The following is a 20,052-nucleotide window of genomic DNA, read 5'->3' as shown; positions in this document are numbered from 1 at the left end:
CTGTGCTGGAGCTTGCAGTTGGGAGGAAAGTGGCAGAGAAAAGGCCAGCTCGCGGTGGAGCCAGAACAATCTATGGGCTCCGATTCAGGCTTGCTGGGTACCAAGCACCTGAGTCATCGCCCTGCCGATGTGCCACTAGCAGGGTAAATTATTCGATGGTCGCGCCAACTATCGGACGATTTGTCCTGCTTTTTGTTAAATAAAAAATCAGTCTCAACTGGCTTTTATTTGAGGGCACCGGAATGAAGACCGGGCAAAGCACATTCTGAATATCAGTAAAGAGGGGATTTAGTCTGGGGCTGGTGTAGCATCGATGCTTTAAGACACTGTGGAGCATATGTATAAAAGTATGGAGAGCGATAAAGTAAAACCAGCTACAATGCAAGGTTGAGCATATTCTAGAAATGGTACATTCAGTTTTATATTCCTGGTTGAAAGTCAAACACTGTCTCCTATTATTTTTAGGATAGCCATCGCTAGCAAATGCACCACCCAGTACTTAGGTGGGAACAGGACTGCCATCAGAAAGTGTGGCCCGAGGGGGGGGGGGGGGGGGGGGTGCTCCAGAGATATCAGTGTTCCGGGCCCAAAGATTTCTGTTGCTGGCCCTGATCCATGGCACTATATTTTTGTTGCTGATTGCAGACAGCATTGATAGAGAACATTGGCATATGCACAGTCTGATAAGAAATGCTCAGATGCGTGAACATCGACATTGCGTACAAATCTGAATCAAGCTCTAGGTCTTTTGGAAGTAAGCTTCATTTAAAGTCAACTGAATGCCCGCTTTATTTTACAAACATGTTTTCCTATCAAAGAACATCAAAGGGACTTTGAGAGTGTGGGCAAGTGCATGTGATGGCCTGAAGTCATGCTGTAGTCCCGCAATGCACCAATGGGACTGTTTAGGATGGCCAGGATATCTTTATTGGGCTTTCTGGGCCCTAGGCAGGTGCCTAGGTTGCTTGTGGAAAATCCGGCTTGATCTAGAGCAGGGGTGTCAAACACAAGGCCCGCGGGCCAAATCCGGCCCGCCAGACCTCTTCATGTGGCCCGCGCAGCCACCGCCAGCCTTCACCTTTTATTCTCGTTTTTTTTTTTTAAACAAGAAAGCCGCCTCTTCCGCGCATGCGCGGCAGCCTACAAGCCAGAGAACGTCTGCCCTCTAGCGCAGTGCCGCCGGTCGTCAACCCCTCCTCCGCTCCCACCTGCTGTATAGGAGCCAGAGAGAGGAAAGAGCAGGTCCGTTGTGGTGAATGGCGCGCTCCAGGTCACTTACTGCTGAGTGTGCACTGCACAGTGACCGGGAGCACGCTGCCCCCCACTCCTGGATAGATAGTGCGAGGAGCGCTACTCACAGGAGGGAGGGGGAAATGCGCCTGTGTGAGAGCGCAGCTGTGTCCTTGGTGGTGGAGCAGCTCAGACTGGAGTGGACGCATCAGAGCGGGTAAGTGTTAAACTCTCTGCCTATGTGTGTGTGTGTGTGTGCACTGGCACATTGCAGCCCATCATTAATTGCTGTGTCCCATGATAATAAGCAGGACATATGCCCTAAGACTGAGTGCTGCCCCCCTGTGCAGGCAGCGTGTGCCCTAATGCACTGCAGTTCACAGCAATAGCAGGAGGGAAATGCTACTGCTGAGTATACAATAATTGAATGCAGTGACAATAATTTATGATAATAAAGAGTGGACACATAGTCCTACAGATACAACCGGCCCTTTGAGGGTGACCAAACTGCTGATGCGGCCCCCGATGAATTTGAGTTTGACACCCCTGATCTAGAGGTATTTACCTTCCAACCCTGGTGCATAATGCCAGGCTGGTGATGTCACCGGAGCCAGGGCCTGAGCCAGTGCTGGGAAATGACAGAATATCCAAGTGCCAAATTTTCTACTGCAGTGAACGGTTACCTGTTTACACTGCACCGCGAACATTTGACGGGTGGAAATCCCTGTTCAGGCCATTTACACCACCTGCAAACGCGCTCCTGTGAAAAAACCCAGGTTATTAGGGCTGGTGTAAAAGGGGTATTAGTGCCCAGTTCTTGGTTACCTTACCACAGTGCACGATCCTACAATGCACAGGATGCAAAGAGACCTCTAATAATGGTGACCATATATTCTGTGATTCAGTCGACAGGTTATTGTATTTAGTAAAGCGAAGCATAAACAGGGCAGATGAAGTGTATCCCCCAAGCCAGTGGTTCCCAAACTGCGCCTAGGCTTCCTGGGGTGCCTCGGAGCACTTACAGGGGTGCCATGGGTGGGGGGTCCAGAACCAATTCAAATTATTTATGGCCAATGAAATAGGCAAAATCAGTGCTTGTGGCTTCCAATGAAGAATATGTATGTAAACAGAAGTGTTTCTGACCACCTAACTGGACCTAAGGAAAACATTTAAATTACAACTTATTTAATATTTTTCCCTGAAATTAGTAACCAACTTTTGGCCTAGTTTGGCCGTGAAAAATATTCTGATACTTTAGGGTGCCTTGATTTAAAAAGTTTGGGAACCCCTGCCCTAAGCTAATTTGTTGCTATAGACAACTTCTCCACTGGTTTACTTCCCAACACTTTGCACTACTCGATACATCTTGTCCTTTGCTCTGTGCGTGCAATGTGGGTGCATTTACTAACGTCTTGTATTCAACTCTGCATAATGCCTGGTTCAGCTTCAACTGCAAATCTGATCCCAATTAAGGGTATTTGATTGTTCCGTGCATCTTTACAGTACAAGATTACATTATACATACATATTGTACACGTTGCAGACATGCCATAGCTATTTCTATTTCATGCCATCATCATACACTTACTGGCATTCATATGATATGTCATATAGGATTACGCAGCCTCTGTAGCACAATGCTTTTTTTTTTTTTTTTTTTTTTAGAAATGTTTTACAAAATGCCCACAACTTCCTCAAATGCGAGCAAAGCAGCTGTCAGACTGAATCTCATTATTCTTTGTGTTTCTTGTTTGAGCAAACCATAAACCTATTTGGATGGACTTTATGTGAGCTCAGTGCCCCACCAGCAAATACCCAACAAGCTGAAGCCCCTTGGAAGCCATGTATGCAGGCGGCTTTCAGTGCATCGTGCAGGGTTTTACCTGCTGAGTGGGGCAGGAAGAGGAAGACGTGGGTCTATTAACTTGCAGCCCCTGGCTTCACATGGAGAGAGAGACAGACAGCTTTGGTGCCATGTCATTGAAACTACCAAAAAACTGGGAATTCACCCTGAAACCTGACTTTTCAAGAATAGGTAATTTATTATGCCATCTGTTTGTATTGTATGTATATACATGTGCCATATACTGTACCAGAACATGCATGCATTTATCACTGCTCCTCACAGTACCGTAGCTATAAATGGAAATTCTCAGTGCTCCCGTCAGTGCACATTACAGAAAAGCACCAACTAGTTATTTGTATATTTTTGGTTTTTACAAACACTCTGAATTAAGGGTTCCAGAAAAGAGATCATAGACTGTTATTATAATACGTATGTATAGAATAAAAAAAAGTAGACTTCTATGTTGTAGCGCACAGATAGAAATGTATACATTTATTTTCTTCGAAGAGAATAAAATCTGTCTAGATAATGTACTGTATATTATTATATAATGCACTATTAGGCTTTTGTATCGCGTATTGTTCGTCACCACTGGAAATAGCTGAAAGTCACTTCTATTATGTTAACTATTGTATATACAGTATTGATATCAGAATCAGAATTAACTTTATTGGCCATGTATAGTTGCGCATACTAAGAATTTGACTTAGATTGCTGTGCAACAGCCAGTTAGGTACAGTTGAACAGTGACAGATATGCGAACACATACAGGTATACACTAGAAGTACCCTGGGGGACATAGATACAGGGAACACATACCCACCGAGCTCCACAGCACCCAGGCAGCTATCAGCTGCACCACTGGTCATTACAGCAGCCAGGTAGGTAACAGTATGAGCAAAGACAGCACAGGATCACACAGGAGACATGGGGGTTACATATGGCTGAGTGCACAGTTCCTAGGCAGCCATTTGTGGCGCCATCTTGAAGGGCTCAACAGGCCATCTTCCTGTTGGGAGAGCCAGCGTGGGTGGCAGGGGCGGGGGGAGAGCGAGGATGGGGGTTCAGAGGATGGGGGTCCAGAGCTGGTACGGACTGCTGGCGGGGATCCTACCGGCCTCTGGGTGTAATGTCTGGTACAGGTGTTCTCATGGCAAAGGTAAGTTGAAGCCACATGATGTTCCTGAGTTATGTGGTTTTAATGCAGTCGTTTAGAAGTATTGTTGGTGTGTTGATTGCCTTCTGGTTTCCTCCGGTTTGATGCGGGTTTAAAGCTGCTATTAATTTAAAGCTGACGCTTTATAACTAGACCTTTCAGATACTAGACCCCTAACGTCCCAAAGGTCTGACGTCCCAAGCTATAGTAAATATATCAGCCTATGTAAACATGTGTCCATCCTGAATTAAATGCCCCTTCCAAAACACCTCCATTTTGCTGATAAGCAAAAGGTGCTTATCAGACCTAGGTCAGTAACACTATCCCAGTATTTCTAAGTTCTTGACATAGCACAGATAAAACCACAATAACAGCTTTTTACAGTTTTACTGCGATATTCTGCAGTACAATTAACCAATTTTAAATCAATGCAAGCAGCTGCGATATTCTGCAGTACAATTACCTGTTGATGAAATGAGAGAGGAGTCAATTTACAATCGATATTCAATGAAGTTATAACTAATAGAACACCGTTATAACGCTAATTTAAAGCTGACCCTTTATAACTAGACCCTTCAGATACTAGACTCCTAATGTCCAGGGGTGCTGAGGGGGGGAGGAGCAGGTACAATTTACTGGGGCCCTGGTCTGGACACAAAGGTTTTTTTTTTATTTGGTGGCAAGTCTGCCGGGTCTCAGTGCGCCAGAGTCAGCTGTTCAGCGGCGGCATTGGGAGTGCGGATGTGGGCTGATGTGGGGGCAGCAGCATCACAGAGGTCATTTTGAGCGTTGTTCCGCTCTCCGACTCCAGGGCCTGCTGAAAGCTAGCCACGTGACTTCGGAGTTTACCGTGGCTCGACGAAAGGAGGATACTTAGGGTAGGTAGACCCTGGGTGCCGGGAGGAGCTGGGTCAGAGAGAAGCCATCTCCCGCGGGAGTACCACCCACTCTCCACATCCCAGCCGCCATCAGCAGCACCAGGTGCCGGTGCCGTGTCTCCAGCCTAGCAGTCCCAGACCTGGTTCCCCATCCATGTCCAGGTCACTGTGTTCCAAGGTGGGTGGCTGTGCCTGCTGCCTCCCTGCAGGCTGCTGGGGCTGAGATCCAATTCTGGAAGTCCGCATGTAACCCCTGGCAGGGCATGTAGTGTAACTCCATGGCAACGAGCGTGTTAACCCCTAGAAAAGCATGTAACCCATGGCAGAGCATGTTAACCCCTGGCAGAGAATGTAAACCCCTGGCAGAGCAGGTTAATCCCATGGCAACGAGTATGTTAACCCCCTAGTATGCAATGAGCATTACGGTGTGTGGCATAACGTGTAATGAGCATTATGGCATGTGGTATAATATGTAATGGGTGTGTAATAGGCATTACAGTGCAAAATTTTGTACGTGTTTCCACCTTGGAAGCAGTAGCGTAACAACTAAGAAATCTAGCAATCTAGTCAGATTGGTTAGAAAAGGGGTGGAAATCGGCCCATGTATGCCCCTATAGGCTTTGTGTGTGTGGAGGGGGGGGGGGATGTCAGGATCCTCAAAACGTCACTGTTTTGTGACTTTTTTGTTTGTTTTGTTTTGAATCCCAAAGATCCTGTACCCAACCTAATAAAATTGGTACTTTAGCCGGGTGCCCGGCAACGCTACGCTGACAACGTAGCTTTGGCTACGTTGTCAGTGTAGCAATTGCCGGGCACCCGGCTAATAGGTGCGGCCGGGCGGAGGGGGGAGATGGCAGCCGCCCTACTGTAACTTACGGGAAGGGCGGTCGTCCACGGCGGTGTGGGGTAAAGGGCTGCACGGCGGGTGCTGGCGTCGCTGCGGGGAAGGGCGTAATGGCGGCGGAGGGGGATAATCCCGGTAGCCGCTGGGGGAGCATCACATGGTTTCCCTGCTCCCCCAGCGGCACTACGCTAATAGCGTAGTAAGCACCAAGTGTCATGGCGGCCGCGATGTGGGGATCCGAGTCCCGGAGGCGCCGGGGACATCCGAATGGTAAGTATAATGACACACACACACAACACCCACTAACAGGATCATATGGCCACTATCCACGTCATACCCACAGTGTCCACGTGGGCATGGAGTTAACTTTAGAAAGTGTGGCGAGTGCAGCGAGCCACCGAGCCCGAAGCGTGGCGAGCGCACGCTTCGGGATCGGTGGCTCACTGCGCTCTCCACACTTTCGAAAATTAACTCCACGCCCACATGGACACTGGGGTTATGACGTGGATAGTGGCCATATGATCCTATGGGGTGAATTTATGAAGCTTGGAGAAGTGTTATCTATCCCCATAAAGAACGTTAAGTGCAAGGTGATAATGGTTCAGCCAATCAGCTCTTACCTGTCAATTTACATATTGTAGCTGATTGGCTGAACCATTATCACCTTGCTCATAACGTTCTTTATGGGGATAGATAACACTTCTCCAAGCTTCATAAATTCACCCCAGTATGTATTAGCAGGGCTCCAGTTATGTAATTTGCGTAAGTTACGTAGCCAGCAGAGTGGTGTATTGGTATTCTCAATACACCACTACGCAAACTACGTAACGGGCGCCCAAATAACATATAAGTACCATAAAATTTTTATTATTTTAATGTTTAGAAAGCAAAGAGGACATGAATATTTATTCTATTATATTCTTATTCATTTTTATTTTTGTATGACTTTGTCTTCTTCTTATATTTCTTTCTGGGGACTCGTGGGAATGTTTTTGTGACTTGCAAATAAAAATTCCCATTATGAAAGTGAAAGATTCCTCATGGTATAAAAATAGAGTCCTGAAACCGTTTTCAAGGCCCTGAAGATCTCACGCAAGGTATCTGCTGTGCGGCGTATGGTGCAGTTCCTTTTTTTCTTTACATGTATTTGTGACCTCAGACAAAACAGGATGGGGACTCATTGTGTAAAATGTACAACTTTCATGTACTTGCTGCAAGTTTGGAACCAGATGAACTGAAATGTTTTTATTTCATTACATCACTTTTCAAGTCAGAAAGTAGTTAAATGAAACTGTGGCCTGGGAGGGGGAGGAACTACGACTGTCTGCAAATCCAGAGCAAGGAAGACGGTTTGCATCATTAAAGCAACACCATTTCCTGTCACATTGGTGCTCTACTTGTCAATTCTGTATCTGATCCCTCTGGGTACTGGCTGTGTACAAACCTATGCAACCATACTGTATATAGAATATTTTTTATCTATCTATCTATCTATCTATCTATCTATCTATCTATCTATCTATCTATCTATCTATTGATACGGAGGATGTTTATCAAACATGGGGCCAGATGCACTAAGCTTCAAAAAGTGATTAAATGGAGAGTGATAATCAACCAGCCAATCAGCTCCTACCTGTCATATTTTAAACCCAGCCTGTGACATGCCAGGTAGGAGCTGATTAGCTGGCTATCACTCTCCACTTAAAGCTTAGTGCATCTGGCCCATGGCCTGTAAGGGATGGGAGCTGATTGGTTGGTACTTAAACTCTTCACTTTATCTCTCTCCAAGCTTTGGTAAATCTATGGCGTTTAACTACAATGTACTGTCTGTGTAATGACTACTGAACAATAATATTTTAATATTGTGTAGTAACTGTATGTACCTATTATTTGCAGTATAGTGACAGGTCATTTCATATTCATCTCAAATTTGAATGCAAACATACTGGGGTGTATTCAGTGCTGCCTGCTTGCTGTCACAGCTTGCAGGGTCAGTGTTCAACTGACCCCCCTGCACACGCAGTTTCCTCCGTCGCTAGGTTTTTGCAGCGACAGGGAAAGGGCATATGCGGCCGTTAAAACAGCGAAGCTCGCGGCTTAATGCAGCTGGTTCCCTGACAGTGACGATTTCCCCGGCGCGTTGAATAGGGTGAGCGGCCCCCGCGGGGGTTAAACGGCGAGGATCACTTGTTTTCGGCGATCCGCACCATTTAACCCCCTCGCCGGCCGCATTGAATACACCCCACTGTATGCTGCATAAATAAGACTAGCTGTATGTATATCCATATATCAAAAGCAAAAAAGATGAATCTGTTCAGGAGCCAGCACAACCACAATGAGATATTGAGAATCAGGTCCTATCACTAGCTCCCAAACATTTTTTGAATTACGGCACCCTGAGGTATCAGAATTATTGGTACTTGTGTATTATAACGGCGCCCATTACGCTCTAAGCTTACAGGGCTATTCTCTGCACTAAAATCGCATCACATCGGAACGCACGGCGTGTATGGTGCCGAGCAATCTGATGCGATGAGATGTCCATATTAAGTGCACGAGTGCTTATACAATGAAATATCGCATGGGATCGCACGGCACCATACAGTGGGTGCGATCCGATGCGATGCAATATTTCATTGTAGAAGCATCCATGCTATGAGATGTGATGGGTGCTTCATTTTGAAAGCACCCATGCCTTTTTTTCGCATCACCGCTACTATCCACGCCACCCCGAAGCATGGTGGTAGAATGCGCCCTCTGACCTTTTCATACCTGCACTATCCACGTCGCGTGGAGTTGATATTATAAAGTGTGCCGAGCGCAGCGAGCCCGAAGCGTGGCGAGCAGACGCGGAATGCATGTAAAGTATTCTGCGTCCCCGTGCGGGGCTCGCTGCGCTCGCCACACTATATAAGATCAACTCCACACCGCCGTGGATAGTGGGGGTATGAAAAGGTCGGAGGACGCGTTCTGCCGACGCTCGCCACGCTTCGGGGTGCCGTGGATAGTGGGGGTGTTTTAGGAACACATTCACACCTGCAATCTCATACATCTGACACGGTAATGACGACATGTGTTAACGAATAACTGTAATTTACTTAAATAATTATAATGAAAAAGCTTAATGAATTAATCACATTAATGACAATAAATAATGCTAATAATAACAATCAATCAACTTACAACATTAATTACTAAAAATCATGAAAGCAAACATATTCAAAAACAGTCAATCTGCTTTAGGGATGCGTTGAAATGGGTTATCACCACCCAAAGTCTTTCGCCACATAAACTCCTGCAAATATGACTGGAGCTGGTGGCGTGCTGTTCCTCTTTGGCGCTTATTGCACCATTTGCATGCACCCCAAAGTCTCTCCACATTCTGGGTATGAACCCCTGTGGCCGGGTCAATGAAATTAAACCTATGATTTACTTGCGAATGTTGATAACCAGCCAGTTCCAGCTGTTCAGTGCTGTATACCCCCCAGCAGTCCGTATAAATAGTGGTGCCTGGCTCAATATTGTCAGTTATAGCCGTCATCAAAGTGGTGGCATCACGTCTGGGCACCATGGTGAAGAAACACTGTCCAGTTTGGAGAGAAATTCCCCCCAAAATCCACTGCTGTGGTAACGTACGGCCGACATTGCTCTTACACGATGAGCCCTGGACCGCCGATACGCTGCTGTGGCTGCGCCATGAGGTCCATGGTGCAAGCCTCCCGCATCCATCTGTTATACAGGACCGCTGTCTTCTTTGATCTCTCCAGCTGTCGCTCACAGTAGTCGATGGATGTGAGCTTCTGGGCCCACGAATATATGAAGCGCACCAAGGTGACAAAGGGTAAGCGGCACCCTGGAAACCAGTGGGCCACTCTGAGGCTCACCTTGAGACGGCACGCTTTCACATGGCACGCCACATACACTCCTTCACTGACAGCCGCATAGCATGCCCATTAGCGCAATTCTGCGACAGCGGAAGCAGATTATGCTGCTGGAAGAGGTGGATAGCCTCCTTCGTCTGAGGAAAGCTGAACATGTTGATAGATACAGCTATTTCCGATACTTGCGATACTTCACCAGCAGTTCTGAGGGATGCTTCCATTTCTGTCAGAAAATCACCTCAGAATGATTCTGAGAGGATCTGACAGGGGGCGGGAATGACAGGGAGCGGGAGCGGTACTCAAATCGCATCGCATGCATCAGATGCCACTATAACGTGACATGCAATGCGATTTCAGTACGGTACCGTACGTAAGGAAACTGGGCGCCGTGATAATACACAAGTACCGAATTTTTTTTCACTGCACCTGAAGGTCAAAGGTTTCTCACTGAGAGAAAATCAGGAAAAAATATATTAAATGAAGTACAATGTGTTTATACCGTCCATATACTACCCACGACACACAATTCGGGAACCACTGGATATATATTCCTTACATAATTAAATTCTCAACATTACTTTTTGTCTAATTTTGTCAGAGCAAATGAAAAATGAGGACGATACCACAAAGAGACCGATTCAATGGTGTGCAGTGGCTGCAATGTGACAATACACAGTGGCACAACATAACTAGCCACAAGCAATTGCATTCTCCCAACACACATAGATGCTCAGTAAAAAGGGGAGCGCATATGGCAGCTGCCATTCCTTCCAGAGGCCATCTCAACAGTCTTCTATTAGGTTGGTATTTAGAAAATGTATGATGAATTGGCCAAACTTATTTGCCCTTCTGTTCGCCTCTGGTTTCCAGGTAGTCTATCATCAATTGTCATTTCCACACAGTTCATTTGAAGGACAGAATAAATGATTTTCTCCTTTATGACACTTCCTATAAGACAAATACATGTGTCAGGCGCCAGTGGAGGTCTCGCTGTGCCCCTGCTCTCTTGTCCGTTCCGGCGCTGCGGGAGCAGGGACAGCAGCGTCTCTGGCGATCATCAGGCTGCGCTGGGCGGAAGTGTCGGGACGTTGCTAGGCAACGACCCAAACTTCCTCTGCTCAGGGTACAGCAGCACGGGAAAGCGTCGGGGACGTTGCTAAGCAACGCCCACAAGCTTCTATTGTGATTACGGGCCGCACAGCTGCTGGCAATTTCGTCACCCACGCCTGTAGGCGGGGTGACTGCTTTTCAAGGGGCTTTCTCCACGACGATGGCGCCGGTTATAGTTCTGTTTGCAGCCCAGTCTCAGAGTGTTCCCGGTTCCTGGTTCGCATCCACGCTACCAGTGTGTCTGTAAGACTGTGTTTCCAGCATACAGCATCATCGTGCCAGTATTTCCGTGCCTGGTCAGGAGTCCTGCCTGTCAGCGCTGCTGATCTCTGACTTTCCTCTGTGGACATCATCTCACAGATAAGTCAGGGGTTCTCCTGCAGTTACCCTGTATTGCTGTTACATTTATTCATATTCCACTATTGTGTATTGTTACACCAGTATTGCTTATCACATCCTTGTGTATTGTTACACCGATATACTGTAGCTTATTACATCCCTGGGTATTGTTACATCTGTACTGCCCAAGGTACCGTCACCCCCTGGGGCCACGCTTGGCTAACCTGTCAGTTAGGGGATCAGTGGCCCGCTATTATCCTTGTTAGTTAGTCTGTCCTCTTGCTCCTGGTCTGTCTCCACGGATACGTTGTCCCACCATAAGACCTGCCTGTAACGGAGTCTGGGCGGACCTAATTCGCCCTTACAGCCGGGACAGGTACCGTACAGGTGAAGCCTAGCTCTGCACGTATCCGTGGACGCTAGGCCAGGGCAATAGAGTTAGGGAGCGGGTCCACTGATTCCTTCCTAACAACATGCAGTTGAGCAATTCAGCTCATTCTTCATTACTGTTAGTGTTTAATGGTTAGAAACTTTTATTGCTCAACCACAAATGTGTCAACAACATAAAAAGATCTATCATCAGTGGCATTCAGTGCTTTTGTTTTTAATGGGGTTGTTGCTTTACTATAGCTCTGGGAAAAGCTATTAGTGCACCAGATGATACAGTGCATCAGCCTGAGCTGCAGTCAATTGTAGCTGATACATAGATTAATGTAAGCTTAAGCAACAGATACCTGATTAATTTTTCACCTGAGCAAGTGCTCCCATAGTGAAGCAGTTCTCCTCCAGCTACTAAAGCACTTAAGCTGGGTACACACTGAGTGATATCTTGTTAATGATATGCATGATAACTATATTGTTAACATTACATCGTGAACATCAGCCAATGTGTTTACACTCAATATCCAGTGGCGTAACTAGCGTAAGGCAGCCCCCGCCACTGCTTGGGGGAGCGGGGGCTGTGTGGGCGCCGGCACACGCCCGGCGCACTGAGTTACAAAGACTCTCAAAGATGTTTCATCTTCCGCGCCTCTTCTCAGAATGATTCCATTGGCCGCTAGGCGGCCAATAGAATCATCCGGAGGAAAGGCACGGAAGATGAAAATCTCTGCGCCTCTCCAGTCCGAGAGCGGGTACCACAACAGCCGGGAGCAGCGCGTCTGCCGGAGAGGATGCCGATGTCGTCGCCGGGGACCAGGTGAGTAGGATTTCCTTCCTCAGGTACCCTTGTGGACTTCTTCGGATCCTGGACCCCGGAGACATCATTATGTGTGTATTAAACTTTTATTTTTCAGGGTGTCAGTGTGTTTTATTTAACTATTTTTTGAACTGTAAAACTACAAGTGCCAGCGGGCCCTTTAATGGCCCGCATGCTGGGACTTGTGGTTCTCCAAGTCCCAGCATGCGGGGTAGGCTTGCTGGGACTCATAGTTCTACAGTAGAAAACAATAGTTTTACTTCTATTTTTTACACTTTACATCAGCCCGATGCCCACTGCCCAGGGGCATCGGGGACAGCCCCAGACTTTCAGCATGGGCTGGTAAGTCCTGGAGGGGGGGACCCCTTCATTGGGGGAGTCCCCACTTCCCCAGGACCCCTGCCTATGCTGACCAGCCAGGGGGATAATGCTTTGGCCGCGGGACCTTATATAATAAGTGTCCCCCGGCTGTGGCATTACCCTGCTGGCTGGTTGGGTCCGGTGCTGGTTTCATTAAATCAAGGGGACCCCTATTTGTCGGGGACCCTGATTTTATGTCACCAGCACCGGCTCAATGAGCCCGGGGCTGGTTATGCTCTGGCGGGGGACCCCGTGCTGGTTTTTTTTATTTTAATTTGCGATTTCCTGCAAACGTGCGATTTTCAGACATGAAAATCGCACATTTTCAGGACTAAACACATCGCACCAACTCGCACCTATTCGCACTATTTGGCCCGTTTTTCTCATTATCTCATTAAATATGCGAAAAACGGGCCAATCTTGCGATTTTAAAAAGGGCGAAGTGGTGTGATAAAAAAAACGCGCATTTATCACAAACCATAGAATGTCACCCGAGATGTCTCCCTCTAGTGTTTGAAATTGGGATTTTTATCTTATTGCAACTTCTACAGCTACCCATTATACATACATACACGCTCAGACTAAGGGCCTGATTCAGACCTGATCACACGCCTATGAAGACACACAGTATTCAATTATCGATTGCGTCTGCATGGGGCCCATAGTACGCATGCGTGAGGCCGTGGGGCGATGAAATCCTGTAACTATTTCCATTTGCACACCGTTCGCAAGGTGATTGACGTAAGCAGGCGTCTGGGCGGTAGAAAGCGGACATTTAATGGGAGCGCTAAGAAAAACACAAGAAAGACCTGCCTTGGAATACGATAGGAGTGTCCGGGAATCGAGAGGCGTGGCCGAGCACTTTAAGTGTCTGTAATGTCAGCTTCAGGCTGGATATGCCTTTTACCATTGCACCGGTGAGTAAGTCCACGGCTACGCGCCACATGAGATAACTTGTGACCAGAGTAAAAATCATTACATGGCGAGGCTGGTACAATGGGTTTTGGACATATTCGCACGGCTGCAAATAGATGTGTAGCCATGCACATGCTTTCACACAATGAGCACATTCATTTGTAAGCTGGGATTTCACTCTAGCAAGGTGGCAAATTAACTGAATGGTGGCTGTGCGATTTGGCGCCTGTGTGATCCGGGTTGAATCGCCCCCTAAATTAGCCCAACCACCCAAATACACAGACCATACCACTTTTCTGACTAATTTACACCCACAACCTCTTCCCACATTCTTGGTGCCTGCACATTGGGTCAGTACCACCAAAATCATGACTATTGGAGGTGTAATAAAGCCCTATTTTAATGCAACGGTTTAAAATATTTTTCTGTCACACCTGCTGGTGACCAACTGCATCTACAATTTCTATAAAAGCCTACACATTCTTATTAATATTGCGTCATTGTTTAGTTCATGATAACAATGAGTTGTAATGTGTTTTTTAAACTCTGGCATCTACTGAATCAGCCACTTTTGTGGTGCTAGGGGATTTTTTGGGACTGTCCCACATCTCACCCGGGGTCGGCAGTGTCACATGCTGCTGTGCTAAGTTAGCAGAGCAATGGTAAATAGTGCATCTATTCAGCAGACAAATGGAACAGGGGGCCTTGCGATCACATCATTTCACAAAGCCACACCCCCTTTCCCTGAGATCACGCCCCTTTCAGGAATGGGTCAAGATGCCACAATGTTGGGAGGTATGCCTTTGGGAATGTATTATACTTTTGCTTCACATACATATATAGTTTAGAACTGGCACTCCTTGTAAAGGGTTAAATGACCTGTGTGCCCTTGCAGTAATAAAATACTCAACAGGTATGGAGGTCCTTTTGTAGCTCCAAAGCAGGCACTTCAGGAATTTGGAAACGTGAGAAATGTATTATACAACGTTTCGGGGGTCCACAGCCCCCATCGTCAGGTATACAGTGAGCAAACAGTGAAAAGCAAAAAGGTATTACCTTATAAAGTGTATGTAGGAGAGAGACCACCTTTGCCGGCAAGCTCCGTGCCATGCTGTGTCCCCCAGGCCGGAAGTGTTGCCGTGACGCATGTCCGGGATCCAGCGTTCGCTGGCAACTTCTGTTGCCAGGCAACTGACTCAGGGCCAGATGCACTAAGCTTCAAAAGTGATAAAATGGAGAGTGATAAACAGCCAGCCAATCAGCTCCTACCTGCCATGTCACAGACTGTGTTTGAAAAATGTAAGGCAGGAGTTGATTGGTTGGTTGTTTGTCACTCTCCATTTTATCACTTTTGAAGCTTAGTGCATCTGTCCCTCAGTGTGCAGTGTGCAGCGCAACCTCCGTCTCTAGGAGACCAGCTTGGCAACCAGCATCTGGGAGATGACTGGGGCTGTGGACCATTGAAACGTTGTATAATAAATTCCTCACGTTTCCAAATTCCTGAAGTGTTGTGTTTTGGAGCTACAAAAGGACCTCCTTACTTGCTGAGTATATGTATGTATGTATGTATGTATGTATGTATGTGTGTGTGTATATATATATTGTGGATTGGACCTGATTTAAAGACTGTGGTGGACTTAATTGCGCTGGGTATCTCTTTCTCTCTCTCTCTCTCTCTCTCTCTCTCTATATATATATATATATATATATATATATATATATATATATATATATATATATATATATATATATAGGTTGTAAACACTGCTAGTGCATGCATGATAATCTACCAGAACATGCTCCCTTGAGAAGGTGGTGGGCCCACAGGCAGTGGGGTCCCCCAGGGGTTTCCTCTGTGCCCCTGTTGGTTAGTCCAACCCTCTTACGGTGTACTTATATATCACTTAAGCTCAGCAAGGGCATGGTGACTGCTTTGCAAGCTATGTATATATGTACATAAGACCATAGCTCCCAACTTCTGTCAGTGGCTAATAGGAGCAAAAGCATGTGCCAAAGGTGTGCCCAATGAAATGAGTGGTCATGTCCGCATAACGAGGGTGTGTGGCCATACTTGATGCCTTTCTAGCAAGACCCCACCCCCATTTTCGCTCTATGAGCTGCTGGCATGCTCCCCTCTCTCCTGGTGTATAGACTCAGGCAGTGAGGGACGCTCCCCAAACTGGCCCCCACCAAGAGACAATTTGTACGATAAGAGACAACCTCTCAGACTTTAAAGGTTATCAAAAAAGTAATGGCAAATTCTATTAAAATAGTTAGTACATAATATAAAAATGCACGGAATACAGCAGTTTATTTTCAATTGGCTTTAAATATTATATTGTCCAGATACTGGCCCTCATTCATTATATACATACATCTGCCGTCTCGGCCTGAGGCGATTACGTCACCAAAGAGCGGGACAGTTGGGAGGTATGTAAGTGCTGTGCTCGGCACACTATGTTAATTCCTCTTGTGCCCACTTGGATTGTGAAGTACAGTAAGAACAAGTTGGTTTAAAACAAATAATCATGAAAAACTCATGTCAACCTTTTCCAGTGTCGGCCATTAGCATATCGACCCTTTTTTAATGTCGACATAGACCACATTGACCACTTTTATGTGTTGAACTATTGCCCGTCGACCAATAGTGGTCAACCTATTGATTGTCCACCTAATCACTGTTGACCCATTGCTTTGATTGTTTGTACATACTTACCTACCCTCCCGGAATGGCCAGGAGGGTCCTGGTAATCGGAAGGCTGGGCAAGCCTCCTGCATTTAGTGGGGCCTTCACATCAGCCCCCTTATATCATTTAGTACCACACCCTCCCGGAAGAGCCGCACATCCAGGCATTTAACAGAAATGGGTGGGGCTTAATGACTGAAAGCCCCACCCCCGGAAAAGCCGCATAGAGTCTCTTCTCCAGGCTTATCCTAGATAGGAGACACTTAAAGTAGGCAAGCGTGTGCTTGTGCAGCATTCTAACATTCAGCACTTATGTCAGGGTTGCCGACCCTCCCAGAATTTGCGGGAGTCTCCCGAAAATCGGGTCCTTCCTCCCGGCCCCCGGAAGGGTGGGCAACCCTCCCGGAATCAGGGGGACCCCCACTGAGCCCCCCGATCGCGGCATTTATATGCCGCAATCCTCGGGTCTCAGGGGAGGGGGCGGAGCTAAAACGGCACAATCGTGTCATTTTAGCCCCGCCCCCTCCATGGTTATCATGTATTTGGCTATTTGCCATAATGGGGGCGGGGCTTAACGATGTCACAGTTAAGCCCCGCCCCCAAAACTCATAATGCAAGATTCCTCTCCGGGCTTCTCCCGGAGAGGATTTTTTGAAAGTCGGCAACCCTGTCTTATGTGTGTTATTATACAGTGTGATAGTTGCAGTCTGCATCCACAATATCTGTTGTTTTGCAATAATCAGCGATTAAGACGCTTTATCAAGTGAGTAGTTCTGAGCTAATAAGGATCCAATCTCTTTTTGTCATGTGCCACTGTGGACAGATCACAGGATGATGAAACTTCATGGGTAAAACTGTTTCCTGTCACTATGGTTGATAAGGCAGAGTTGTTCGTTAAGAAAGTAACCACAATAAAATGTGTTCACAAATTTCAGATGAAAAGAGTCACTTCTATAGATCAGTGTTCACTAATCAAAAAGTTTCTTGTTTTCTTATACCCCTTTTACACCAAAATCCCGGATCTGATCCGGGATTTGGAACATGGTTCCAATCCAGGTCGGATCCGGGATTTTTCCGATTTACACTGATGTGCCGACCCCCAGCCTCTGTGCACTGCTAGCCCCCCCCCCCCCCCACGAGGCATCCATTCACCTCCTCCCTGACTCCGCTGCTGTCTACACAGTGCAGCAGACAGCAGAGGAGGCTGTGTGCGCCCCCCCACCCAACTTCAATACTGTCCGCAGGATTCTGCAATCAGGAGATTGCTGTAAACGGGGGACCGGTTCGGATGACCCAGGATAACCATTTATACTGCCCCTCACCTGGGTCCTCCCCGTGTTCCACCCTGGTCAGGCCCAGGGTAGGATTCGCAGGGAAATGGACAGTGTTTTTTTTTTTTTAAGCTACCACTGAAAACCTGTGTTTTTGCCTCGGTGTAAAAGGGGCATAAGTGACAAAACTTCTCCCAGATCAGTTGTACTAATGCAAAATGTACATTAAGTTGCTGATTCCCACCTATTCGGCCAGGTCCAAATTCAGACACTGCTGGATGATCTGGCCACTGCGCATGCCCATTGTCTGTAATGTGCAGGGCCTGGCTGTGAGCGCCTTTGGCCAATTTCTTCTTTGGCAAGGCGCTCGCAGCCTGATTGACAGGCGGGGGTGTGCTGTGGTGGACCCCTGCCCATAGAAACACTGGGAGGCCCCAGCCGAACGCAAGAGTTCCTTTGCCTGTTTGGGGTGGGAGCATGACATTAATGCCCCGGTTTTGCATCGAATCTAGCAGCCACCGCGTGACCCTTTTTCCCACTGTATTCTGTGTGCCGGGCCCATGCTGCCAGCAGACTCTGTGCACTAGGCCTATTCCTCCGGATTACTGTGGGCACCCTTCTACCATGTCATGGTCAAAACTGCAGTAGGGTGAGAACCACTATTTCTCTCAGATTTCAGGGCCCTTACATCATTTGTATGCACTCTTGTCTCTGCACTACTATGCTGACACCGACCCCTCATGCACTGTGCCCTACAGTGCTTATTATCACTGGCCACTCTGTACCCAGCACTACATCTCTTAAGATTCTAACTCTAAAGGCACTCCAAAGGGAATGGGATAATTGGATAGACAGCAACTAGGTCTACAAGCATTAGGTCGACACCACTAGGTCGACATGACATGCAGTACGGTCTACATGGGTTAGGTTGACAGGGTCATAATGTCGACAAAAGCATTAGGTTGACATGGGGACGGTCGACAGTCAAAAGGTCGACATGGGTTTTTTTGTGGGTTTTTTTGTCCCGAATGTCGACACAGTCTGTCGGCACATGTTGGTTCCAAAAAAAGGTGAAAACCCCCCATGTCGACCTTTTGACTGTCGACCTTCCCCATGTTGACCTAATGACCCTATAGACCTAACCCATGTCGACCTCCAGTCATGTCGACCTTCCTGCAGGTTGACCTTCAGTCATGTCGACCTTCATGCATGTCGACCTAGTGGTGTCGACCTAATGCTTGTAGACCTAGTGACCGTATCCCTTCCAAAGCTGGCGCCTCAGTCGTTGCACATTCAGTAGTACGACACATGGCATATACCTGTAGCAGCATTTGCTTAAAGTCACAGACATGCAACTGGGAAAAGGCACAGACATGGAGGATGCCTCTGCATCAGCCCCTACATGATTGTAACAGCTGGTGGCAGTTTGTGACAGCTTAGTAACAGGGCAGGTACAACTTAGGCAATTGCAGTGCTTAGGGCAGTGATTTTCAACCTTTTTACCTTGCGGCACACTAAATAAGATTTGAAAATTGTCATGGCACACCATGAGATCCCCACAGGAAAAAGACAAAATTATTGGCCCCCACATAAAAATAACAATCACACTGGTCCCCACAGGTAACAAAAATAAAATATATTGGCCCTTTACATGAAAAAAAAGACCAGTAAATAACAGTTGAACTGGTGGTGGCTGTAAACTGGTTTGGGCATCTCTAGAGGGCACACTTGAGAACACCTCAAGGCACACTAGTGTGCCACGGCACAGTGGTTGAAAAACACCTGGCTTAGGGGGTGATTCGGGTTGGTTTGCAAAAGCAAACTCCTACATTACATTTGGGTGAGTTATTTTGTTTCTGTGCAGTGTAAATACTGGCTGCTTTATTTATACACTGCAGCTTAGATTTCAGTAGTTTGAACATACCCCACCCAAATGTAACTCTTTCTGCATGTTACATCTGCCCCACCTGCAGTGCACATGTTTTTTTCTCTGATAAAGAAGGCGTTTGCTTTGCAAACCAACCTGAATGAGTCCCTTAGTGAGAACTGAGAACAAAGAGGTTGGAACAGTCTGACCATGGGAGCTTACAATATAAGACAGTGATGGCTAACCTTGACACTCCAGCTGTTCTAGAACTACATATCCCAGCATGCCCTGCTAAAGATTTGCTATTTGGCCTTGCTAAAACTTGCAGGGCATCCTGGGTTATGTAGTTCAACAACAGCTGGAGTGTTAAGGTTAGCCATCACTGATATAGGAGATAAATAGTCTTGCAAAGTCTATGCAAGGCATTTTCTAAAACCCATGAAATGGGGTTTAATCCATATACTGTATGTG

General features: G+C 46.8%; 1 protein-coding gene across 2 annotated transcripts in view; it reads left to right on the top strand.

Moving 5' to 3' along the window:
* The first annotated feature begins 2,963 nt into the window (after positions 1-2,963).
* Positions 2,964-20,052, top strand: part of ARHGAP25 (Rho GTPase activating protein 25) — a 78,682-nt gene continuing 61,593 nt past the window's right edge. Inside the window, exon 1 of one of the 2 annotated variants that reach the window (XM_083179802.1) lies at positions 2,964-3,265. In XM_083179802.1, the coding sequence (XP_083035928.1) occupies positions 3,175-3,265 (91 nt within the window). In that variant the 5' untranslated portion in view covers positions 2,964-3,174. The remainder of the gene's footprint in view (positions 3,266-20,052) is intronic. The other variant, XM_083179801.1, reaches the window with a different exon arrangement.

Source organism: Crinia signifera, chromosome 4 (assembly GCF_055691185.1).
Source record: "Crinia signifera chromosome 4, ASM5569118v1, whole genome shotgun sequence".
NCBI lineage: Eukaryota > Metazoa > Chordata > Amphibia > Anura > Myobatrachidae > Crinia > Crinia signifera.
Note: the sequence above shows the minus strand (reverse complement) of the source record. Positions and strands in the feature narration are given on the sequence as shown.